This window comes from Mugil cephalus, chromosome 21 (genome assembly GCF_022458985.1).
Source record: "Mugil cephalus isolate CIBA_MC_2020 chromosome 21, CIBA_Mcephalus_1.1, whole genome shotgun sequence".
Lineage (NCBI taxonomy): Eukaryota > Metazoa > Chordata > Actinopteri > Mugiliformes > Mugilidae > Mugil > Mugil cephalus.
In genome coordinates this window covers 17,172,029-17,199,284 of record NC_061790.1, presented here as the reverse complement: position 1 = coordinate 17,199,284, position 27,256 = coordinate 17,172,029, and the positions used below count along the sequence as shown (strand labels likewise).

Genomic DNA, 27,256 nt, shown 5'->3' with positions numbered 1-27,256 from the left:
CTTCACATCTCGCTGGCCCGATGTTTATTACGTCGTAAAACGAGAGAGGTTGCGCTTCTAATTCAAAACAGGCGGCAGAGGGCTGTACAGAAATTGCTTGGTTGATTGTTGGTCATATGTTCATGTACACCGCCAACTGCCTCAACTCCCCCACTGTATCTGAATCATCCTACTTTTTTTTTTTCTCTCCCTCCCTCTCTCTCTTTTCAACTTTGCTGCCAACATGAGCCCATGAGCACAAATGCCTGTCATGTTTTACTTGTCAAATGCCACATCTCCACAGCACTCAGGCAGCCGAAACTTCATCTTTAAATGTGGCTGTGCGGCTGAATTTTTTTTCTTATGGAGACCCCAGAGGTGGACTGTTCTCTCTCATACCTTTGTGCTTCCTAAAATAGATGCCTTAGTCTGCAGCACTGATGTCCCTCTGCTCTGCTCACTATTTGTTTCCAAGGAGCAGGGAGCTGGCTGATAAAGAGCAGTCCGCCTTAAATCACCAAGTGTCCCCGTCTTCACACTCAGTCTATCTGATCTCTATTAGCAAGTGGAGCTGCAACATTACCTTCAAGTGGCAGAAAGTGTTATAATGACAGATTTTTACTTCAGTGCTGCATGATAATGGATAGCGGTTTTTAAATTAACAACGTGTGTCTCCCACCCCGGGCTGTTTAGAGTGAGGAGTCACACTAGAGGAATATAGTTTATGAGAGCCGGTGTGTGACAGGAATACTAAGTGAGTAACCTCACGTCAGCGTGGAGTTCAGTAATGTGGCCTCTGACACTTCCAGTAAGTACTGAACTGTTCAGTCAACATAATGAAAAGAAACTAAACTAATTCCTAATTTTACTAACCACATAGCTTAGTTTAGTAAAGCGCCTTGGGCAAGGATGGAATATGTCCTGTATCATTTATTTATGTGTTGTTTCTCATGCCTTGTAGGATACTATGATACACATTATGTTTGAATGTATTTCTCTACATAGAGAACATACGCGTTCACCTACCCAGGGGTCGTTGCTCTTAGCTGATCACAGAAGGTCATACAATTGTGAATTTAATCATCTGCTGTAAATTCCTCTTTATTTTAAAGTTGTGTGCAGAACATAACATTACAAGCAGATACTCTGTTCCAAAAGAGTCCAGGAATCATTATTTTGAAAAGTTTCCAGCAAGGACTATGTGAAAGAGAAGAAAAAGAAAAGGAAACAAGCATATTGTATTGCTCTAAACACATTGTACTTATTTGTTTCTCAAGAACAATAACAACACATTTACTGTATTTTAGGTTAATGTGCTGTTTAGTTTTTGATATGTACATTAGCATATTTGTTCCTGCTTAGCCATTAACTTATCTGAGTCTGTCCTGCAAAACATTAAAAATAACATTAAAAATTTAGGGAAATTAAAAAAAAATATATATATATATATATATATATATATATATATATATATATATATATATATATATATAATATATATTATATATATATATAAACTGTTTAACGGGTGTTAAACAAGTCCAATGTAGCTTTGTCCAGGATATTGCGCTGTTCAAAATATTTGTATTTTTTAATTAATCTGTCAGTCATTCTTATTTAAATAATTCATAATTTGGTGGTTCATAAAACGTTGACAAACCAGCAGGCTGCAACTTTTTATGTCTGACTTAAGATTGGAAACTTGTTAAGAACAACATGAACCATGAAGCTACTGTCAGTAGCCAGTCAGCTTAGCTTAGTTTAGCTTAGTTTAACTTAGCTTAGTTTATCTTAAACTGTAATTTTTCCTGTGAAGTCACAACACACATGGGTGAAAACTGTTATCCTCTGCTGTAATAACCCTCCAGCTTTCACTCTCTAGCGGTGTGTTTGTGAGATGTGAGGGCTTACAGTGGGACCAGATAAATAAGTCATGGGATCTTGGACTTCTCAGGTCAATAATGCATGGCGTTCTTTCTTTGGAGCGGGCCACTGGGATGTTGCTTCAGCACTTAATGTTAGCTCCTGTGCGCAGACAGAGCTCCAGCTGTAGTCACATTAAGTCCTGTTGAGTAATGTTGCATCACCTTTGTTATTATTCAGGCTTGTTGTGGTTCCTGTATGGGTAGTGCCTTCTCATTGCCAGAGTAGTAATGTGCTGAAACCTGCAAACAGAAAGGCTTCCAACAGAGAGTTGACCGAGGAGGCATCAGTTCAGAAATATTGTTCTTCTGAGCCCCAAAATGGCTGCTGGAATTCTCACTGCATTAGATATTCCTTTACATGTACCATTTCAACTGCAGCCGAATGCAAATCAGCTATTTTTTTCTGGAGAACCACCCACTTGATCTATAGCACTTCAGTGCTTTGGTTACTGCAGCCTCCTGTGAGGAGCCACAACAGCCGCACTAAGAGAAGAACTGAAGTAATCTTCACAATTAAGGTGTTTTGCTCAACGAGATTTATTTTGCACAAGGGCAATTCAGAGTAAGCTGTTAGCTCGCTAAGCGTAAATTGATTGTTGGAAACTACCATGCCTGGATATGACCTTTAAATCCACTTCTTGTATCATAAACACGGCGTTAATCTGGTTCTGAATCTGACCATACCATCTTTGGTTCAGCCTGCGCCGTAGAGCGAAAAATTAGACACCATGCCGAATGCTATCAATCACGCTGCAGTGATGTCTCACAATTAGTAAATGCCCTGTCAATTATACTTTTTCAATTCATCATATCCTTGAAAGATGTGCCATTTGGAAAGATAAAGACAAATGTTTGATGCAGAGACAGAGACGGGGCATTGGAAACTGATAGGGGAAAGCAAACAAAATGGCAGCCAACACGAACACACACATTCAAGCACTTAGAGTAAAAGGAGAGAGAGACACGTATCTATCGCTCCATGTGCAGAAAAACAAAGATATATTGTTTCTCTTGCCGTGGGAAAGAGCTAAACTAGGAGTAAAAACCCTTTAGTGGAAGCTACTGAGGCAAATCTAGGCCTTTAAAAAGGTCTACATGTATGATATAACACAATAATCCACTTTTAATTGTCCTTTTCATTTAAGTTGAAATGTAAAAAGGAGAAAGGAAAGGAGGGTGATCATTTTCAGATAATGTTACAGGTTTACTGATAGAACCGTCTCCCATGGTGACTGAATTTGGTGGTTTAGTCTGTGTCGCCTTTGTTTTAGGAAGTAAATAAGTAAGAGGGTTTTAGAGGTGAGACGAGCATTGATGCAGAGCAGCTGTTGGGTTTTAATAATCTTGTCCTGGTAGAACGGTTTGAAATATGTTCTTCTGCAGAGGGGAATATGTCGGGAATGGAACTAGGTACATCTTCATATCTTTTCTTATTGCTCCCATGGTGATTACACGGGAGTTTCTCTCTGGAGGTAGTAAAGTCTGTGATTGATGGACACACAGAGAGCTGGAAATATGGACGTTGTACTAAACACTGATGGAAGTTATTTTGTGCTGCTGTACGTAAATGCAGGTATTAGACCTTTTTTTATTGCCCGACCCCTTTACTCTGTAGATCACTGACAAGTGTGCAGTGCCTGGCCTCACTCCAGTAATTGTCGTGAAACCTGTAAAGACTGCCACACAGGTCATATATCACGTTTTACAGCACTTTGTCTAGAGCCATAAATTAAATCACGCTGCTAATCATCAAGCCTCACTCTGCCCCAGTCCTTGGGGTGAGATGGATGTAATATAGTGTGTGTGATCCTGTTTACCAGCAAATACAGGACAGCGCTTTCATGGACGGGTCAGTGTGTGTTTAGTGCACAGCACGACAGCCTACGTGTGTGATTTTAATTACTGAGAGCATACTTTTTGTCCCACTCTGAACTTTCCATTTCCTTTTCTTTAATGCCTTCCTGTTGACTTGAGGGCAACAGGTCACACTGCTAACCATTTCCAGGCACAGATGTCGGCGTCAGGGAAAACATGATGACAAGATGACAGAAAGTCCGGGGCAGAGGACGTGCGCAAACTCAGAGAAGCAGACGCACAAAGGCAGATTTATTTGTTTGTGGATTAACAGAGGAGATAAATGTGTTGGATGTTGATTACCTGCATGGTCCCTCGCAGCCCTGTGTGTCACTAAATGGAACTAGAGCCTTTTGAGCCACCTGTGTGGCAGATGTTTGGTGAAAATTGATGGAAGTACTTGGTGTTAATTACATAAAGGATTTAGTCGGTCTCTATAGCATTCCTTATACTGACAGATGGGAAGCAAATGCGTCACATTCATTTGAAAAAGTCAAGAATTACTGTGGTGTGATAAAACAAGAGTTATTTCAAGGTTTAACTTTAAGTTAAGCAGCTGGCAATTGAAACTGAAAAAAAAAAACAATATTATTTTATGAGAACAGTAATTATGAAATGTGTTGTGGTGATGAATGTAGTCTGAGCAGACCAGCATCGCTCCTTAAAACCGATCAAGGATACCCAGTTTGTCCGAGGAGAAGTTTACTACCCTCACAGACCTTCTGTGAGCAATTAAAAATGAATTATCTCTCAGATGGGCCGGCCAGCATTTAATCAGATGGGAATATCCAGGCAAATGTGTGTCCTCTGAGAGGAAGCATTTCATGGATGACGGAGCAGCCTTCTGGTTGAAGACCCTGTAACTCACAGGTCACCAGTTTGATCTGTGTAATGGTTTTCCTCTAACGCCTTTTAACTGTCACACTGTCTCCACCTACACAATCAATACACCAGAAGCTTTTAGCTACAGAGGTGACTACAGGCCCAAAATGTGACATTGTTGCTCCCCTTCAGTGGACCTTATGTGGCGACAGTGAAGGGGTCAGTGATGAACAGCTTCGCATCTTAGCCAAAACTTATAGGGAATATTCAGTTTGCCTAGAGATTTTCTTGGACTGTGTACAGATTCATCCTGTTCACATATTTTAACAAAACACACAAAGAATCATTCTGTGTATGGTGAGCGCTACACACACTGCACTACTCTCCACTTTAAAGTGAAACATAGCTGGACTAATGGATGGATTAATGCATTGTATCTAAATAATCAGTCCCATTATTTTCCATTTATTCACGTCGAAGCTAGCGAGTAGCCTGGTTCCGGAGTTGAAGCAGGCAGCGCTGAGGCCAGCTAAGATACAAAATGTGAAGCTTGCAATTGAGACGCGGAGTAAAAGGTCAGCGTGGCCTGTTAAAACTTAATTGCCTGAATTTGGTTACGTAACTAGACAGGCGGGCGATGATGCTCGTTCTTCCTTCGGCGAGTCGTTCTGAAAAGTGCTTTCGAATCCGACTCAGACACTAAGCGCCGCACTGCACTGACCGCTGGGTTTATATAACCCAACATGGCTGTCACTGGTGCCATGCAATGCAGAGGAGCGAGAGCAGAGGAGAGAGGGGGAAAAATGTGTATAAATATAATAAGTTCCTCTTTAATTTAAATACACTGACAGGAATTCATGACGGCGATGCAGCCGTAAACCTGAGGATGTATTCATGATGAAGTCCGTCCATAAAGATGAATGAACATGGATCTATGTACCACCCAGAGAGGCTTTGATGATTCAGACCATGACATGCTGTGTGATATTGTCCAGGCTGTAAAAAAAAAAAAAAAAGCTTCATGTCCTGCATATGTACTACAAGTGTGTGACTTGCGCATGTTTTTGTGATCATCTCTGGACACATGAGTGGGTGAAGCAAACACAGAGAGTGCAGCAGGACCTGCAAGCAGACCGCTCTGCTCTGTCACCAGGATGAGACATGTCCAGGTGGACGAATCCATCTGTCAGAGACAACTAGTTTAAGTTGGTGGACAGTTATGATCATTTTCACAGTTTTTATGGCATTGTTGGTCTTAGTTTGCTGTTTATTGGGAGAAACAAGTACTGTGGACTGCCTTTAAGAAGTAATGTATCACTTATCTCACAGTGGATGCCACATCTGATGAAGGCAAGAGTAATATTCATTCTTCTTTTACGTCTGCGTTTGGACAGATAGCATCCAGTGGCTATTTGATTTTATTGTGGAAACCAGCTGCCTGCTATAGGAAACAAAGCAGATGAGAGTGCTGAGACTGAACCAGTCATCACTAAGACAATACAATGAGCGGAACAATGCCCAATAGGTTTTGCAGGCAGGGATGTGAACCAGGAAGCATCAGATGATTCACCCAACAATCTCAACAGAACTGCTGCTGCTGCTTGGTGTTGATTTTCAGTGGGATTAGCGCTAATGTCATATTTCATTCGTTTTATTCGGTCTGAGTACAGTTAATCTTTACATACGTGTCCACCATCTTTTCCTCTCCCTGAGGATGTGCATTAAGAATCATGCGTCATTATTTAGCCCCTGGGAATAAAAACATTAATGTAGCAGGATTAGCCAGAAAACTGTGGAAAGGACTTATATTTAAATCTTAAAAGGGGTTAAATAATTTGTCAGGATGAACTTGATGATGCTAGTCTGTAATGTCCTCTAGACATATCCCCTGATTATCGCTAACTCATCTGACACATGACAAGTTGTTTCATGATCAACTTCAGCGCCGGCTCCCAGTAACTCTACATCTGTGGATGTCCAGCTGTTTGGCCAGTGATAGCAGCCTTTCATGACCTACAGAGGAGAGGAAACGATCACAGCTACAAGGCTAACAGGCTGTTTATGCCTCTGTGGGGCTAATCCTCCAAAGTCCCAGTCAACCCCGTCTGAGGCCGAATTCCTCAGCAAACATCAAGTCACTCCCCAACAAACAAACAACGTGACTGCCGATTCTTAATCCCCCATTACACCACCTGCAACAGTAAACAGAGACTCGTGAGGCAGCAGCTCCCAACTAGGTTCCTCTGAAAGACTTTTAATATATGGGTTCAGTCCTTTTTTTTTGATTCTCATTTTTCTTCTTGCCACTCAGGAATACATTTCCCATTTTGTATCTTCCCCTTCTGGCAGCTGCTGTTTTGTAGCATGCAGCCAGTGTGGAGGGAGATATTAATCACCTTGTTCAAGGACATCTTGTCTGGGCACATGCCCAGTGATGGATGTATATGAGTTAAAGATAAACACGTGATTACACATGGGCACACACACACAGACACGCAAGCATATACAGTGTAGCAACAAGGCAGTGAAAACGTGGCGCGATGAGACACAGCAACGCGTGAAGCATGTCCCCCATGTGGAGTCAGTTTAGTTTTCATTGCAGAAAACCCCACTTCTCAGAGATGTAAGGTTGGAAATGCAAGTTCTATAGCAATGTTCAAAAAAGATCAACATTCGTGTTATTCCTAAAATCCAAAGCGATCCGAGAGGTACATGCAAGTGTGATGATGTGGGTCTGAATCTTGGATGCTCAGCAGTCACACACCTTATCCATCGTACTGAGACTGTTTATGCCTCACCTCAGCGGTCTAAGCTGACTAAGCTGCAGGGTCCAGTTATCCATCCTAAAAGCTTTACCTTTTGTCTCTCTTGCAGCCCTCCCCGGATTCCCACTAGGATCTTCTCTTCCCTGTTGGAGACCTTCTCCACCCCCCACATCCAGCAGCCATGGCAGATGACTCGGACATGCGCAATGAGCTGTCAGACATGCAGCAACGCGCAGACCAGCTGGCCGATGAGGTGAGAACAACACACTCGCCGCAGTTGGACTTGATGATGACATGTATGCTCACTTACTCACAGAGACGTGAGCTGAGCACGCGGATATGCATGCAAATGACAATCATGAGTTTTGACGGCACAAAATCTGAAAGAAGTGCTCTGCAATCTCATAATGTGCATGCATGACAACAGAAATTATCACGGGACCATGTTACCTTCTTTCCCGGGCTGTGACTGTTTGCAAGTGTCCGTGCCAGTGCCCGTGACTCAAGTGGGCACGTTCTGTACAAAACAGATTTCATCCGTGTTCCTGTTCATGTGCAGGAATTCATCTATGTTAGAAAGACGCGCAGAAAGAGAAAGAGAAGTCTCCGTCATGGCCCAGAGCAGATCAGCCCACACCCCTCCAGCTTCACATATGACTCACAGTGGCACAGCTGAGCAGAATATTAAATACACACACACACACATGCGTGAACACGGGGCATGCACAAAATGGCGGTGTCGGAATAACAGTTTTCCCCTCTGTTGTGCCGACTTATATGAGCTTTCAGATCCTCAGAGAGACAGAGGCCGCTCACATAGTAGCCATTTTGTGCCAAAGAACATGCGATCGAGGGGTGAAATCTCAGTGTCAATTCCGGTTTGAGGGACTTGAAAATGAAAATGAGAATGGAAAGACAAAAAAAAACAGGGAAAGACAAAAAAAAAAAATGCAAAGGGAGACAGACTTGGGAAGAAGAGGAAGAAAAAGACGAGCGGCTGCATCAGAAATGGCTGCTCGGTGTTGGAGTTGATTGCGCGCCCATCCACCCCTCTTAATCCACCACCCCGGAGGCTGAGCTCACAGCGAGCACGGCGAGGAGAAGCTGTGTCATTGTAAGGACGAGATATCACAGGGTGGCACGCTGTGGTCTGCGGCTTCACGTTTCTTAGAGAGAGAAGTGAAAAGTGCAGTTACGTATTTATCACCGCAGAGAACAATAATAGACGTCCTACAGTCAGGCAGATTCAGATCAAAGTCTGCCTTTATCACAAAGGTGTAGTTACTTTTATTGGCAAGGCGGCTGCGTTCTTGAGTAAATCATGAACAGCACGTAAGCACTCTCATGATTGACTGGACCAGCTTCTCAGAAACAAGTTGCTTCTTGCAGATTCCCATCATAAGGCTGGATGTGTTCGATAGTGAGAGTGCAGACAGCCGGTCCCTGTGAGTGAGTGGAGTTTGATAAATGTCAGATATCGATCCTTTGTTGTGTCCTGCTGATCGTTCAAATTGACTCCACTTTGTTCTGATCGCTTACGACCGAATGAACATACGTGGACACATTTGTTTTATTTTTATTTTAAACACCGCGTCCCCTTGCTCGGTGGGTGTTTAAAGCTGCCTGGTAATCTCAAATGGGAACTAACCGTTTCTTTTATTTCTCCACAGTCACTGGAAAGCACTCGTCGTATGCTGCAGCTGGTGGAAGAGGTGAGAGAAACACTCAACACATGGCTTCTCATTGGTGTACACGTTTAATATACAGTTGATGACAGTAATTAAATCTGAGACTTGAAAACTCAATCTCATACACACTTTCAGCTGAGTTCTGCTTGTAGCGTAGTACGAGCTGTGATACATTCGATTAGGAAGTACAGATGAACTGGTGTAATCACTGGAACTCATGCACTGTATCAAATTCTCACAGTTTTAGTTGTTAGAATATTACAACTACGAGGGTATTTAATCTTCCTCCTGTCTTGTTCCTGTCTTGTAATTGTGTTACTGTTATTAAAATTTGGAGCAATTTGGGAACAGGAGTGTTACTCAAACAAACAGCAGCCACAAAAACAAACAAAAAAACAACAACAGAGAAATGAATACGCCTCTGTGGATGAGATCCTTTACACCGTACAAATGACGACACATTTTTTGAGTATTGGTGTAATTGCGGACTTCGGGGAGATGTAGTTATCAAGAGAGTTTCTACACAATGCCCTCATTTTACTCATTTTTCAACAAAGAACATCGTGCAGCAGTTTACGAACGTGACACTCTTAACAATACGCGTCAAGCACACACGAGGAAGACAACAGGAGCTGAGCCGTGTGTTTTCTGGTAGGACAGTAAGAAGCTTCTACTTGTGTGGACATATGCTGGCAGTTAATAATGTTAAAAATGATCAGAAATAAGGAGAAAATCTCTCTCTGATGTGAATAAAAAACTAATTAGAGATGAACTCTGTAACCTAACATGCGTGTCCGGAGAAATGTGACTACATATTGTGGCGATGCTGACCTCAACAACTGTGGTCCGAGAAGCTTTTCCTCGTCTCTCAGTGGTCGGACAGAAAGCACAGAAAAATCTCCTTCTTTCTGCCTCCTCTCCAACACCTACTCAGATGTCTTCTTTTTTTTCTGTTCTACACTAATTTCAATAAAAGTAACTGCTGTTTGAAATATTTTAGCTTCAATTTCAGCAGCTCCGTCGCCTTTTTTATGTAGCACACGGAGAATCTCCACATAGTTGACTAGCCGTAGACGATAATTAATTAGCGCGACACCGACAGAGCAGATACATGGAGAAACGCTTACAGCAATGTAGGACGCATGTATGGGCTGCAACGTAGATCCTGCAAAGACGCATAAATCTAGCTTACATTTTGGGAACTGAAATCGTTCTTGGATAAAGTTAGATGTCGATGTATCCCAGTCTATGGTTTGTGCATTAGCTTTGCATAAAGCTATATTCAGTTGCTTTTTTGACATGAGCACACAATGTCTAGCTTGCTAAGTTCTCCTGCTACTAGTCTACTTATCCCTGGAGTTTCTAGCTTGGTTTCAACAGACAGACATGTGAGTGGCTGATCTTTTTATATCATTTTCAGTATAAAGGGAGCTCAAGCATATTCCCCACACTCTCAAACAACTACTTTAACATCATTCCTCAGCTGCAATAAGTTTTAGAGATGACTTGTCAGCAGGCAGACGGGATAAGGTGTTCATCATGTTAGTGATGTTTGAATCTACTGAATTTAGATTCAAGGTTTTAGCTTTAAGATATGCAGCATTCTTCTCGTCTGAGTGCTTGTGTCCATTAGAGCTCTGCAGGCAGAACCATGAGTCAGCTGAGTGATGGTGTGAATAGCACATTACGGGAAACGAGCAGCGAGCGAAAACTTGCGCGCGTGCGCGTACGCGGTGGATTTTTCTGTTGTGTTTTATGCTCATGAAACATTCATGCCTATAAATAATCCTGTAATAACCTGAGAGGGAGCCCGGCAACAAACAGACACAAATAGAGGGAGGAAGGCAACACAACGGAGGGTGAAGTGATGTGAGAGGAAGGAATGTGGGCAGCTGAGGGTGGGGAGTGCTCAAGGTCATATCGATCATCAGTCCACATATCTCAGCGTGCAGCTCCACCCAGCAACTACACTGCAGGCGGGGAGGGACTTAAGGAGAGGCAGGCAGAGCGGGAGGAAGAGAAGAAGAAAGCGAGGCTGACACAGAGTAAATAATCTCATTAAAAACCTAATAGAATGGAGGCAGAAACAGGCAGCCACTGCTGGATATATTGTTATATATATGAGACAATGGAGGAATTGAGCAACGTATAAACCAATTTATATATTAATATTAAAATAATATACTTTCAACTGTTCATTTTATCTGTTGTTTCTTATTGACTTCACTTGAGGTCTATCAAACCAACGAGGGCTTGAGACAGTCTTTCTTTTCTAAAGCTAGGAAGTTCCGTCTGTAATCACTTACAAGCTGTAGAGTGGGTCCTACATGGAGACTTTAAGCTGTTCATCTGTCAAAGTGTGTTGATCTGCATGACAGGAATTAACTCCTTTAGCTTGGTGGATCCACAGTTATTGGGCCAACGAGTCCTGAAGACTTGAAGTCTATTAAAAGAATGTTTTAACCATAAGACACAAATTCTACAAAATCAGTAGAAATATACACTAGTTACAATATTCATCATAAAAAAATACTAATTTACTAGGTTTTCCCATCTAATAACAACAAACATAAACCTTAAACTCATAACAACGGTTGCTAATCAAAAGCCAAAATCCATCATTTGAGCTACTCTAAAAGCTGTCAGCCTACCCACACCACCAGTTTAAATTAAGGAAGCTGCACTGAGCCACCGTCAGTCCTGTACGGGATCATGTTGATTATTCCTGGGTTTCCCCTGGGACACATTTCTACTTTGGGATTTCTCTTGGCCAGAGGATTACTGAATTACACAGAATAATTTATACACCAGTATCCTTATTGCCCCCCACTCTTCTCTGAAACGTCAATGTGGCTTTCCTCCCAAACTGCTGAGGAGGCAAGGGGGGGGTGGCGAGTGTGTAATGGTGTGTATGCGCCCATCGCAGCATGCAGGAGTTTGTGAGTGTATACACTGATACACCGTAATCTTATTTATGCCTATCAGGCTGAGCCAGGTGCCACGTCTTAGTGCGGCGGTATTGCATTTCTAGGAGGAAGAGTTGCATCTAAGCAAGTATCGCTACCCTGTCCCTTGTCTGTCTCTTTCTGTCCGCATCAAAATGTGTCTCCAACCCAGCCTGACAGTCACTAATAGCTTTACGGTTGAATACAGTCAGGGAGGAATTTAAATCTAAACCGGAAGGCTTAAAGAAAACCAGCACAAAATGACATTAAAAAATAGTACTAGTAGTAATAGTAGCAGAGTCTTAGATTGTACATGGTGTCAGGATTCTCTGTAGTTAACCGTGTCTTTTTTAAGACATCCAGTAGCAGTGTTCTCATTTTAATAAGAACTCTCATTTGCTGTCAGCATCAGCATTGTTAATCTCCTGGGGCCTATTTCCATGTTTCTGGCGTAAAGTGTAATGACCAGGTGACCTTTCACCTTCTAATCAATACTAATATTTCAACATGCTGAAGATTGGGAAGCAAAGTGTTCTAATTTGTTCCACTACAGGACACCAACAAATGATTCCCGGGGTATGCTGATGTTAAACCTTTATGTTGTTGCCTTTATTGTAAGTGGGTAATAAGTCTTAATAAAGCTAATAAGGCTTTAAAATACCAGGTACAAATGCAATCCACTTCTTCTACTTTGATTTTAAGCACATATTTATTTGAAATGAATTTGCTGTCATGCTGAGATGATGCTTAAAATAGTGAGGACGCTCACATCTGTATGCTAACTGAAGCTTGAGCCCGGACAGTTTAGCTTAGTTCGTCTTAGCTTAGATGGATTAGCACAAGGAAGGGCCAGCTCTCTAATGTTAAAATGTAAGGCAAAGACCTTTCATTTAAACCAGATTAAATCAATTATACCTCATTTGTTTTGTGGTTTAACAGATGTGCTCAAACTATTTATTGGCTAGAATAGAGCATAGCTGGTGACTAGCTAGCTTCCCGCTCCATTTTTATGTATCACATTTATCGTGATACATACAGATATGACACTGGTCTCAATACACCAATCAAACTGTACTATAAGAGAAAATAAGTGTCTCTGAAATTGTGTTTTCTTTAATGTGTTGCATACATTATAACTGTGCTGCTGTAAATATGCTGTACCTTGAATCAGTTATAGATTTAAGGCTAGTATCCCTGTTAGCTCTCAGTTAAACTGTCTCCTGTCCTATGTTTAATCGCATTAGAGGAATTTAATCATTTAATAAGAGTGCAAAATGCAGAAGATGGAAATAAATGATACATTCCCAGTTTTGCACAAAACGTAGCTTCTGTTGGAGCCTGAAAATGTGATGTGAAAATTGCTTATGGCGGCTTTTCAGAATTCCCTAAGCTCTTTCAGCATCATTACTGACCTCTGTTTCATTTTATTCTCCCCCCACCTTTCCTTTCTACCTGACTGTCTTCGGGGACTAGAGCAAAGATGCCGGTATCAGGACTCTGGTTATGCTGGACGAGCAGGGAGGTAAGTCGACCAGAGGGGAGATGGCGAGTTTAGTCAACATATAACTGTTGGTGAATTAATATTTAGAAATAGCCATGAATTATGATTATATTAAGATTCTAGTAGCATCACAGGTGAGAATATTATTTTTAGTCTGTGATAAACGATCAAATTATCAAAACACCTGTGAATGGTTGAATTGTTTCATATGCAGTTGCTTGTTATCATTTAAATGCATTGCCAAACTAATTGTTGTTGTTTTTGTTTTTTTTTTGTTTTTTTACATAGATTTCTTTAAGCTATAAATTCCTGATGTATGCTTTGATCTAATGCATGCGATGGGTGCAAATTTAACTTTGGGGAAATTTCCTTTCAGCTTCCTTTAACTTTTGTTTCCTTTGGCTAACGTTCTTTTCTTTTTTTTGGTTTGCCTAACTGCTTTTACTTTGCTAGCGGCTTGGTTTTATTTTTCTTAGCTGAGGAAGACCGCAAAAGGAGATCTCAAAAGTGCCAAAATATTAACCGATCCCATCAAGAACATCTAATACCAGCCACCAAAGTGCCAAAATCCTACAGCTCTTCCAGAAATCAGCTGGGTTAATGTGCTTATACCTGTGACAGCTGGTGGAAGTCTAATTTATTGGCTGTTGTCAGATCTGTTTGTGTTACAATCTTCTCCAGAATTACTGAAGAAAAACTTTGCTCAAAAATATCACCTCTGTAAATACACCCTTTTTATATGGCTCCTGTCAGTGGTCAATATGGCTATTATGATGCTGTCTTCAGCTTTTTCCCACTGGAGGCCTCAATGTTCAAACAGTTCTGAGAACAGCTGAACAGGCCTTTCCACCCTGCTACCAGTCTGGAGGAGCAAAAAAGCACGAGGTGGATGAGAAAAACGATCGATTTAGCTGGTAATGACAAAATATTCCACCACTTGTCTATCAGTCCACATAATGACTTGTACAATCCCTGACTAGATGTAGCTGATGAGCAAACCAGTTCACACCTACATGAAATAAGAACGCAACATTTAACATAATGCCACAGTAAGATCTTTTGTACTCTACTTGTGCTTCATATTGCTCAAGAGGAGACATCTTACATCCTGTGAGAGGGGAACCTTAATTGCACCAACATGGTTGTTCACTCATGGGGATAAAAGTTCTATCTCTCCTACCAGCATCCATTTATTCCCTCATCCCTCACAGTGTCCCTAGTGCTATTGTGCACTTAGAGGATCTCTACGTAAAAATCCAATTGCAATGGCTGACTGGACACACAGACGTTGTAAGCCTGAGCTGACCCCTGACCCCACAATATTGACTTCTGTGTAAGCAGAAAGCCTGTATTTCTATATGTAGCCGTTTGATTCTGGTGAAATCAAATCTAAAAATCAACTTATAACAATGGACCCTTTTTTCGTAACAGTCGCTCTAATGGGTGTAATGACTGCATCATGCTCAGTGCAGCTACTACACAAACCCACCATAATATCCTTTATTGGCTGAATACATTAACATAAATGCATGACAACCAGGGATTTTACAAATCTGGAGAAGTCAGTGAACTAGTTTCTGAATGCGCTCCATATTTAACTGTGCCTCACACTCTCACAATCTGCCTGCGCTGTATTTCCTTTAATCACAACCACGGTGGAAATTCTTTGTGCCGTGGGAGAGTCACCAGCCCACCAGCCCACCATCCACCGCATCAGCATGACAAAGGCCCTGGCACTCACAAACCAGAATTCAGTCATACTTAAAATCCTTTCAGTTACACGGAACAAATCCATGGGCGTTTTTTCGGGAAAGAGGACAGGTTTATTATTGTTCTCTGTGGTAGCAGCAAACATACTGTAACTTAAAAAAAATAGGTTTTTCATGTTCACGCCTTAATCCACAACCCATAAATGTTATATAGCTACTCATACCCATGTATCATAAATTAGCTGAATTATTACAGTAACTGATACCCTTACTACCACGCAGTAGCTGTTAAATCATGGTCGGACCAAAAAGAAACATAGTCTCATCCATTACATTACAGAAACAAGAACACATTCATTTTAATTTGACGTCTGAAAAAACGTCTAGTTGTCATAGATAAACCATAACCTGGATAAATTTGATTGTTAAATTCTTCACAAGCAGAGAAAATAGCCTTGTCAGTGTTGCATGATGCTGGTGCCACATTAAAAGGCTTTCAAGTGAGATTTCTTTGCTTTGTTCTGGTGAAAGTATTTGCTCTTAAAGCTATTGCAGAGCTTTTGAATTAGGAAAGAGGGATCTCTCATTCTTTAACTTTTACACACAAAAAAAATCACAAGGAACAAATGGAGGAATAGTTCAACATTTAGTGGGACCTTGTTATTTGCTTTTTTGCACAAAGTTAAAAGAGATGATTGACACCACCCTCATGGCTGTACTCAGTATGCCATGAGATGGTTAGCTTAGCTTTGCTAACACTGGAAATACAGGAAGTAGTTAGCTTGACTCTGTCCAAAGCTAAGGACATTTGCTCATGTGTTTAGTCAGTGTAAAATTCAAATTATGAACAGCTTCCTGCATCCTGTCAAAGCCTAAAGCTAAGCTTACCTTCTGGCAGAAGGCAGGTTCTGTTCCCAGAGCCAGCCCATTATGCTAAGCTAAGCTAACTTTCTGCTGACTGTAGCATCATATTTGAGAGTGGTATAGATCTGATCATTAAATAAGTGGATACGCTTCCTTTCTGAAAATGTTTAACTGTTCCTTTAACTGTGATTTCAGCTTCAAATGAATTCACCTATTAGACTGAGAAATATTATTCACTGTCATTTTTTGATTTTGGGGGGATTTTTATATCATTTTCTGGCCCCAAAATTCCTTCAGTGAACATAATTGTGTTTTCTCCCACCAAACCCATGCACTCAACAGAAACCTTGCTCAGCCTTAACCTCACACACCAGACTACACACACACACGCACACGACTCAGCTGCTGCTCATCATAACTCATATTTCTGTCAATCAGTCTATGAAATTCATTCCACTACTGTCATCCCTTTGTCCTGACCAGAGCAACTCGATCGTGTTGAAGATGGCATGAACCATATCAACCAAGACATGAAGGAAGCCGAGAAAAATTTAAAAGATTTAGGGAAATGCTGTGGGCTTTTCATATGTCCATGTAACAAGTAGGTACTGACAATGTGCCCCAAAGGTTCTTTACATATGTGGTGGCGTCCAGTTTTTCCTTTTTTTTTTCTTTTTTGTTTTACTTTCTTTCGTCATAGTGAGTGTCTGAAGTTGTTGTCTTCTCTCCTTTGTCCTCTCTTTATCTCTCTCTGCCTCTCCTCTTCTTCCCTCTCTCTCCCTCTCTCTCTCTTTTCTCGTGCTTCGTTCTGTGGGGGATAAATGACTTGTGTTTAATCAGAGCAACTGGAGCGCATCGAGGAGGGAATGGACCAAATCAATAAGGACATGAAGGATGCAGAAAAGAATTTGAACGATCTAGGGAAATTCTGTGGTCTTTGCTCCTGTCCATGTAACAAGTAGGTGCTGCTTGCCTGCCTGCCTGCCTGCCATTCAAAGATAAGAGTTAATATCTAGGAAATCTAAAATAACCGAGGTAGAAGTGACATCACGATGGCCATCAGCCAATAGTCCGCTCTGCTCCAGCTCCAAATATGACAAATGACTATGGCCCTCTCTAATCCATACGAGGTGGACACATGAGGACATTTTTTGAAGTCATTCTAAATCTCCCCCTACACACAGATAGAGTGCACTTAAAGTCGAACTGAAATCTGAATTATGGTTTTGGGCGAGGAAAAAATACTGACCAAAAGCTTTGACCACTGACTTTATATATAGTCTGTGGGTTGGCCTTTTTAACATGCCCATATAGCATGAATTAAGTACTACAGAGGGTTGGAAACAAGCTGTCCCTTTACATCATTCAACATTTGTGAGCCCCAAATGTGTTGCTAAGTGTGTTCTCCAGATCACACATGGGACGTAACAACTGCTGTTTAATTGTAACATGATTGCTGGGAACTATTTTAGTAGCTCGCCACAAAGACATCGCACCACCAAGGTGCCAGCATGGTGGCCAAACGTTTTCAGTTCGACTCTAATGCACATTCACCTAATACATGCGGGCACGCACAGCAGCCTTGGGTTCTCGTGGTGTCTTCTCCACTGGATTGGCCTCCACACCGACACCATGTCAGAATTTGTATGGAGAACTTGCACAAGTATTTCCAAAGTACAAACTGTGCAATAAATTCATCTAAATCCATTTCAAAGATTTATGCATTCTTGCACACTATACATGTGCAAATAGACTGGTGAGACCCTAATGCCATAAAGTCCAGTCCTCCACATACTATAAGCTCTCCTCCACTCAGCCAAGGCCATGGTTCATCAACAAGTGCCTCTCTTAACATCCTTTTATCAAGTGCCCTTCTCCAAGTGCCATATTCTCTAAGCTTCCACTTCTCCAAACACCTTTATAATGGGAGCCATCTACATGCAGGTGTAGCCATTGTAGAAGTCCCACTACTAGCATTTATATCGATTCCTCTCAAGAGGACTTTGTCTGGTATTTATGCTGGTTGGTGAGCAGACAGGACTTCTACAATGACAACAACTGTGATCACTGGCTTGCCAAACTGTAAAACCATATCAGATTTAACCAGAAGAGCAGGGCTGGGGCTCCCAAAGCTTCTTGGCACTGAGATCATCTCAACATTTGACTCCAGCTGGAAAATGTAGTGATCTTGGTCCCAAGATGCCTTTGGCCAGCCTGGTCCAGGACTGTTTGACACTTCTCCTCATCTGCATGATCTCTATACCACCACCACACCGCTCTAACATCCAGTCGATCAGGCAACGAGACCTTTCTGTTTCCCTCCCCCTGAACACCCCCTCCCCCACCACCATTTTTTTAACCACCAAGCGCCAATGACATGGAATGACTGGCGAGCATGACCCTCTGAATGCTCATGCATGCATGACGATGCAACTCATAACAGCAATGCTACACATGATGATGCTAAGATCATGATGCTGTTGTTAACAATGAAGATGATGTTGATGGTGATGATGACGATGACAAACTAATCTTTTCATGTTTCGTTGAGTATGAGCAGTACTTCTGGTTTTAAGCAGGCATTGTCTCATGATGTATAAACTGGTATTTTTTCTAAAGTAAGTAACTTAATACCGTAAGATTTCCCAAAGGCAAAACACTCTTATTTTTATGTATTGTTTTATAAAAAACAAAAGTTGGCACAATGGCTCAAGCCATAATTTTGTGATTTTACAGATAAGACAAAATAAGTCTGAAGGAAACAGAATGGAAAGGAGAAAGAATGGTTTTGAAATGGGAGAGAAAGTGCAGCATTACAAAACGGACTAATACTCAAAGAAGGCAATCAGCAGAGCAGAAGAAGACAAAGAATGACAGCATGACACATTCAGAGCTAGAGAGAAACACAGGAGTGATCTGTGGTGTCGCTGGTAGCTGGAATCTGGGTTAGGACACATGCGCAGTGAGGTATTTTCGGGGATGTGGTCGGGTCTGATGTGCAAAATGGGTACATCGTGCCCCTGCGCATGCACCGCGCGTACCCTCGCCTTTACACGGCTCTGTGTGGTGGTCCAGCCCGATACTGCCTTGTTTTTTTCCCCTCCGGTTCTGCTGCAGTTTCTCTGCAGTGCCACCTCTCCTGCAGAGCGCTGTGCTCAATGAGCCTCCGTCCTGCGCTGGCTGCTCAACATTACTGTTTGCTAAGCTCCCTCTCCCGCAGGGAACATGCTCACATGTAGGTCAGCCATATCAGACAGAGGCATGATAGCCTGCTGGGAGGTTTACTCAAACCGAATACGCACATAGATGGATGCTAGGGAGACATGTTTTTGCTAGATTTCTTCAGCACTGCTGCACACTGTATTTTAATCCCTGCAGCATGCCGGCTGTCTATCAGAATTAGCTTTCTCGAGGTTTTTTGGTGCTTAATGCCCACATCCTCTGACTCGACGGATGCCTCTGATTGGTGGATAGCTTGCAGGTCACTCAAGGAACCAATTAGAGCGAATGAGATCAATTTCACTTTGGGATCATCTAGACTCTTAGGATCTAATCAGATCATCTCAGTTCAATCACGGCAAAACTGATTAGACATGTGCATTATATCCAGAGGAGAGGAGAGGAGAGGAGAGGAGAGGAGAGGAGAGGAGAGGAGAGGAGAGGAGAGGAGAGGAGAGGAGAGGGTGTATAACTTTCAATATCAAGGAAGAACGAAGAAGACGGCAAAAAAAAAAAAAAAAATGGATACAAAGAGAAAGGACTCAGACAAGGGTACCCTGTGTGTTTACCACACTGGTGTGTCAGCAGAGAGAGGGAGCTAAGCGAAGCCATGCCTCAGTCCATTTCTATTAATAAAAGCAGTGTGGGAGGCCGAGCCGTCGTCATCCCTGATAGAGCTAGAACACATCCACACAGCACTCCAAGGTTATACAAAACTCAGCAACTAACACTATAACACAAGTAAAGACACCGCAGAGTGTTGCCGAATGGACGAAGAAGAAATATTTCTGGGTATGAGTCTTGAGGAGGGAAAACTGTGCTGCTGTCAAAAGTGCCTTACTGTACTGGAGATATAAATACAGTGAAATAGTAACTAATGAGGTGACTAAATACATTGTAACTGTCACCTTCTCCTTCGTCCCTGACCGTTTGGTGCCAAAACAGATGCTTAATGTGACGGTGCTATATTTGACAAGCATAGTGAGGTGACATTTCCAAAGCGGTGCGGCTGAGCTGTGATTGCAAATCGTGTTAGCACAGCTGTATTTGTCGGTACATGTTCTGCTCTTTAGATAGAAGCAGATATTATCTTCAGCTGAGGGATGTGTTGGTGTCAAAATCATTATCCACTAGTCACTCCTCTGCGTCAGCGCTACCCAGTGCTACTACCCAGAACCTGGAAAGAACGTGGTGACATTTAAAAACATAGAACAAAGGGTGCGGGAAAGGGCGGGAGGGGGTCTTACAAGAGGTCTAGGACAAGTTAAACGTGATGTTATTCTCTACTGACTCCCTCCAGTTTCTTGTTAATTTTTTATTTTTTTGTTTCCTTTTGTCGTTTTGCAGTTTGTTCTCCGCATTAATCGTCGTCCCTCCTAACAATGTGACAGTCCTGTACACTCTGTGTTGTGTGTCTGCCCAAAGCTTGTCTCTTCTCTGTTTTCTGTCACACTGGGACATTTAACTGTGGGAGTGGGGTGTTGTTTTCAAATGCAACAGTAGGCTACAGAAGAAGTTTTACTTAAGAAAGAAACAAAGGAAGGAAAACGGAAGGGTATACTGACAGTGAGTCATCATGTCTAGATGATACCTAAACGACAGATGTGACCTAGCATATGAGGCTTGCCTGATTCTGAACAGCATGTTATATACCTACCAGATATAACATCACACACATTACTATTGTTTTACTACACAATGAGCTTGTACCTACTAAACCCAATCTACCAATCAGTCCATGCCTGCTATGCTTTGCTTGAGTTAGTCTAGTCCCCATATATTTATGTGCTGGATGCATGAAACCAATTAACACCTTTGTGTCAGCTGATCACACCATAAACTGATATATATTCATATATACAGTACAAATGCTGTCGCAGTACCTCAAATCCAAGGCTCCGTTCGTAGATTTGACTAATGGGAAGCCAGCCTGGTTGAGGTAAATGCTGAGCTGCTCAGCCAAACCGTCTGAGTAACTGTCTCCCCTCGTCCTCCCCGTCGCTGCCGGTGGCCAGGATGAAGAGCGGAGCCAGCAAGGCCTGGGGGAACAACCAGGACGGGGTGGTGGCCAGCCAGCCCGCCCGCGTGGTGGACGAGCGCGAACAGATGGCCATCAGCGGAGGCTTCATCCGCAGGTAAGACGGAGGCTTCAGGTTTACGTACGAAAGCGCCCAAGGCTCACAATGAGATGATGGATGGAAATATGGGTGGATGAATATAAGCGCCCATGCAGTGGAGTTACAGACATTTTGAGTTGTAAGAAACGATGAGCTGAAGGGACTGGGCACATGTAGCAGTGTGGTACAGTTAAAGAAAATGAGACGAAGAGTTGGATGATATTAACAAGTACTGGTTTTAGAACAGATTCAACAAACTACACAACATGTACATTCACAACCTTACAGATGATCGTAGGACTGTCCTTCATAGAAAATACCTAGCTAGTGCTAGGCTAGCTACTTGCCTGTGTGCTAAGCTAGAACTTGAGAGTAATGTCAGTCTGTACTCAAACTCTCAGCAAAAATATTCATAGGCCTAAGCCTTTTTTTCTAGAAACGTAAGCGATACTAGCTGCATACAGCTGCGTGAATATCATCATGTTTCCCAACTTTGTTCATTTTAATTTTATCTAGCATCATTTACTTCAATTGTAATTTCACCAAATAGGAGGCAGGCCAGGCATTCCTATTAGTAATAGATGTACTTTAGTGCTAGTTCCCACATGTTAGCATACTAACACACTAATCTATAAATCATTACATATATAAAATGTTAAGTACTGCGTCTGCATGGGATCCTGCTTGCTCCAGATACCAGACCCGAGGTCACACTCTGCTCTTCAGAGGACCAGAGGTGAAATATGGATGAGAGCGTCACAGATGCCGGTGGCAGCACTCTGTGTGTGGCCCCGGTGTTCCCGCAGACGTTGCAGTATTTAACAAAGGTAACCTTTGGTGTTTAGGGTAACAGACGATGCCCGGGAAAATGAGATGGACGAGAACCTGGAGCAGGTGGGCGGCATCATCGGTAACCTGCGCCACATGGCCCTGGACATGGGCAACGAGATCGACACCCAGAACCGCCAGATCGACAGGATCATGGAGAAGGTAAACACACACATGACGATGCTGATGTTAAAGATATGTACATTTACTGCACACTATGTTTACATCCACATTCACTTATAGGATTAGGAATAATAATGTGTTTTTAAAGCAGACCTGGTTAAGAGGTCTGGGTCTAGGGTTAGACAGCGTTAAACAATAAAATAAAATAAATAAATCCTCTCCACTTCTTATTTAACTTACGTATCGGTATACGGTATATCGGTATCAAACTAAATCCTCCTCCTCTTCCTCTTCCTCCTCCAGGCTGATTCCAACAAGACCAGGATCGACGAGGCCAACCAGCGCGCCACAAAGATGCTGGGCAGTGGCTAGACGCCCTGATCCCGGAGCATGACCGTCCCGGCGTCCCGCGCCACACATCGACAGGCGCTGACATGCTTTCATCATGGTATTGACCTTCTAGGTTTGCACACATGCACATATCACCTCCCCTACCCATTGTAAATGTTGTTCTGTGTGTCGTCTGTCGAGCTTTTTCAAGATGATTGTCCTCGTAAAAAGATGATTTCTTATACTCCGTATACCATTCTTTCCAAAGGTTGTATATAGTGCTGACTTGATGGCTCTCTAGCTCACCTGTGAAGTTTTTATTCTCTTTATGAATATATATATATCATATATTATTCTATATCATATATAATATATATATATAAAAGTACACTGCTCTGGATGACAAGTATATAATAGGAATGCTATACAAGCTGTTTGTTTGGATTCTTTCCTTTTTAGTATCTCAGTATCGTCTTAGTAAAACTGTGTCATACCATTTAGGCTACTGTCATGCTCCTTATTTTGGTGTTGTCGCGACAAAAAGAGGGAGAAGGCCGATGGAAAAACACGAGTAAAGACGTACGGAGAGGCAGCATGGTTGAGGGACATTGCAGAGAGCACTTACAATCAAAAAGGCAGTCGTTGGTACATTTTCCTTCATCGCAATCATACTGAGTTACTGTTTAGACAATGTGCAACTAGACTCTCTGTAGCTGTATTAGACATTGCATTCCAAGTGATGTGAATTGTGCGTTCTCTGCATGACAAATGGTAGATTTTAGTCTTCTAAATAAAACCTGTCTGAAAAATATATATAAAAAATGATAACATGGCAGTAGCAAATTGACAAAACGCATGCTCAGTATTAGGACACAGTTGATCGTTCCATACTCCTGCAAGTTTGCAATAGTGCCACTCTTTCTGTCTCGATATATTTACCGACTGTGACCATCTCGTTGTACAATAATGCAAAAGGGATCAAAAAAAAAGTGAGAAGAAGTTGAAGAAAAAAAACATGAGGACTTGGGGTTGTATTGCAAAAAAAAAAAAAAAAAAAAAAAAATGACCTGTTTTCTAAATGATTATGCAGTTCAGTGATGAAGATGTTGATTATGTGATGAAAGATGAGGACTGGTTGTGTACTGTAACATAGGTTTTGGATGCTCTGAAAAAAATAAATAAATAAACGTTTGCAATGTAAAGCAAAGACGCATATTTCTGAGAGACCTTACTTTTATAAGAAGACTGTATCTGTAAGTTTATTCTCCCCGTGTGGTTTGTTATTGGTAAAAATAATGATAATACTGAATAACAATGGTAACTATACTCTGAAACACAAAAAAATACATACAAAGGGTTTTTTTGTTGCTTCTGTACTTTAGAGCTATGCACACCAAATCGCCAAAATGTCGAGTAGTTAGAGTAAGGTGATTAATTACCTAATCCTGAATGACACAATAGGTTATACTGTGAGATTGATGTCCTCAACGCATGTAATATTAAAGACTCCCTCTCTGTATCCTGTCAGTGTGTGAAGTGGTGGACATTTTGTAGCTAGCTGAATTGATTAAAAGTAATAAACCCTAGTCGCACCCGTGTCTGTCTTTATTGCTCAGAGGCTTTTGTCTCTCTCTCTAAAGCCCACGGTGACATTTACAGAGAATACCACTCACTAGGAGCGTTGGTACGTGTAGATTAGGAGACGATCCACCCAACGTCCCCATTTCCTCTAATAAAGAGATGTCCAGGGATGTTACTAAAAATCACGTATAATGCACTGACAGTCAATTAGATGGACGGATTTAATATCCATATAGTCTGTGTGCAGCTTCAGTAGTAATGGAAAGAAAACGGAGTCAAGCACTAAGCCGCTGTGACAGCTAACAAGTTAAATGTGACACCTAACGTCTATAGAATCTTAAATATTTCTGGTTAAATAAGTGCTATCAACTGAGAAAGCTAACAGAAATCTATGGGACATTACCACCAGGCAAGTCCATTTCCAAAGCTATGTATCTGTGTGGAGTTAATAAATCTGACAGAAGAAAAATAATCTTTCGTTATATTTACAGCTGAAACCCCTCCGGCCCTGCAGTGTCCGGGGTTAGACGTCAGGAGAACAGCTCCATTACTCTTAACATGCTAGGAAAGATTAGAAAAGATCTGCCTGGGTCAACGCTGAAACGTTTTCGTGAACGCATCGTATTTCACGTAACATTCAAGACCAACTGAGTGAGACGTTTGGATGCAGAAGAAGATGTACGAACTGTCCGTGACGTCAACCACGTGATCCCTGAAGAGGTTCTGACCGTAGCGATTCTGTACTGACTGACGTCTTGCCACGGTCAGAGAGCTGAGTGGCAATGAAGTGGGAAGATGACACTTAAGCCGACATCTAGCGACCTGACCAAAATGACTATAAAATAATTTTAGTCCTTGATATAGGACAGTTGTTAACGGAAATCATCTATATAGACAAAATGTTTCTTCATCTCTGCTGTAAAGTCGGACATTTTAACATGTCTGATATGAAGGACTGTGAAGATGAAGCCTCGAAAAGTGAGTGAGCTAGGACCCTCCTGGTCATTCACAGAGGTTAATAAACTAGTTCTTCAGAGTCTTTTATGGCCAGACTTGATATAGTGTCTTTGCATCATTTAAAACCTTAATCAAATATAAAACTAAATGACCTCTATTGGCCATGAATATAAGATGTACACAGATAAAGACCCATCCATATTGTAAACAGTAGTGAGTCCATTTCTAGCAGTGTACAGCCACACTAGGTGTTCAGGGAGAAGTTCACTGGGTTTAGGTGCTTGATCAAGGCATCTAGGTCATATACTGGGGTCATACGGTTTCTACGTAGCTTCTTGAACCAATAGGCCACACAAAATGATAAATTACAATAATAATAATAATTTAATTGTGATAGTTTTGCAACTCAGTTTTACAATAAAGTCTGTGGTTACTGTTAGCTAGCCTAGTATAGTCCAAAGACAGCAATACCCAGTGACTATCTCATTAGTTTAATAAATATAAAGTGTGCTTTCACAAAGACTTAAATGATTATTTTCAGTGCGTGCTAAGCTACTTAGCCACTGGCTAATTCAACAGCTTTTGTGTTTGTGGTTGCCCTCTCACAGTTAGCTAAATGTAGCACGTGTAAATCTGCTTTGACCAGGCCCTCCTCCTAAAATAGCGCTAGGAGAAAATAAATTACAATCTAATTGACTTCTCATAGTGTTCTATTGGGTTTTCTTTTTTTTTTTAACGAGTTAGCCAAAGCTCCTCAATGTGTCAGTCTGGCTCTGGCTCTGCCTTGTGCCTGGCTTCGTCCAAAGACAGTGAAACCCAGACATATTTTATTGGTTAATCTGTACGAATACAAAATTTAAGCTAACTGTTTTTCCACAGGGACTTATGGGCTACTTTCAGTCTATGCTGTTAGCTAAGCTAGCTGGAGGCTTTTATCCAGCGAACAGACATGAGAGCACTGCAAGCTGTAGATGTCAGGATAAAATCAGTCAACATCTGGCTTAATTAATCTCTTGTTGAGGGCTCATTACACAGATCAATGACTATGTGCATGAATGAATCCTGTGTCACAGGACACATTGAAAATGAGTAGCATGGTGAAAGTCTGCATGTTCAACAAAATCCATACGGCCTCTCTTCTATGTACGGAGGAGGATTAGGGCCACTGAAAAAAAAATGTAGTTACAGCAAATTAATTTATTTATTTAACTGAGTTCTGACTTTAATCTTAGAATTCTGAAATTAAAGATTAAATTCATATATTCATATGCTCTAACTACAATTTTTTCCCCAGTGGCCCTAATCCTCTTTCGTATTGCGGTGTAAAAATGTGCAACACATTCTCAATTTTCTTCTGAATGTAAAAAGTGAGAATAAACAAATAAAAACAGCAATTGTTTTCTTGTCTTTAAATAATAAACCTTTCATTTTCACACATCTCTATTACACATACCTACACAAAAGGGTAATTTATGCACATTCTTCAGTTGGTTCATTGATTCATTATTTTGCAAACAAATTACTCTGAATGTGCAGTTGCGTCCTAATAAATCCTAATATTTGAAAATCCTAGCTCATTAAGGAAGACACCAAATGATTTCACCTACTTCATGCAATTAGTTGAATCTGGTTGACTGATGAAGATTAATCAGGCTGATACTGAGCAGACGTGTTGAATGAGTCTTTGATAAGGTATAATGGGTTTTAATTCATCAGGGTTTCCTGCAGGATAAAGGTGACGCAGTCTGAAGTGCTCGGGGGTTAGATGTCAGGAGAACAGCTTCAGCTTCATCACTCTGACACATGACACGCTTGAGTCAACGCTCAAAGATTTTCAAGAACACGTCGTATTAAAGAGGAGCCTGGAGCCAGATCATGAATGGTTTGACATCTGAACAAAGCAATGAAGAAGGACTCATAAACATGTTCAAACAGCAAGTCAAGTCAAAGAGAGATTTAATTATTTTTTTCTAAAGGGTATCATTGGTCGTGGCTAGGACTGCGCTGTATCTGCGCTGCGATGTATTATTCATATCATATGTATTATTA

General features: G+C 41.5%; 1 protein-coding gene across 2 annotated transcripts in view; it reads left to right on the top strand.

Annotated features, from left to right (window-relative positions):
• The window catches only part of snap25a (synaptosome associated protein 25a), a 30,530-nt gene extending 6,275 nt beyond the window's left edge, over window positions 1-24,255 (top strand). Inside the window, exons 2-8 of one of the 2 annotated variants that reach the window (XM_047573404.1) lie at window positions 7,455-7,598; window positions 9,016-9,057; window positions 13,452-13,500; window positions 16,536-16,653; window positions 21,287-21,406; window positions 22,234-22,378; window positions 22,643-24,255. In XM_047573404.1, coding sequence (XP_047429360.1) covers window positions 7,527-7,598; window positions 9,016-9,057; window positions 13,452-13,500; window positions 16,536-16,653; window positions 21,287-21,406; window positions 22,234-22,378; window positions 22,643-22,711 — 615 coding nt within the window. In that variant the 5' untranslated portion in view covers window positions 7,455-7,526 and the 3' untranslated portion in view covers window positions 22,712-24,255. Of the gene's footprint in view, window positions 1-7,454; window positions 7,599-9,015; window positions 9,058-13,451; window positions 13,501-16,535; window positions 16,654-16,892; window positions 17,011-21,286; window positions 21,407-22,233; window positions 22,379-22,642 lie in introns of both variants that reach the window. The other variant, XM_047573403.1, reaches the window with a different exon arrangement.
• The last annotated feature ends 3,001 nt before the right edge of the window (window positions 24,256-27,256 follow it).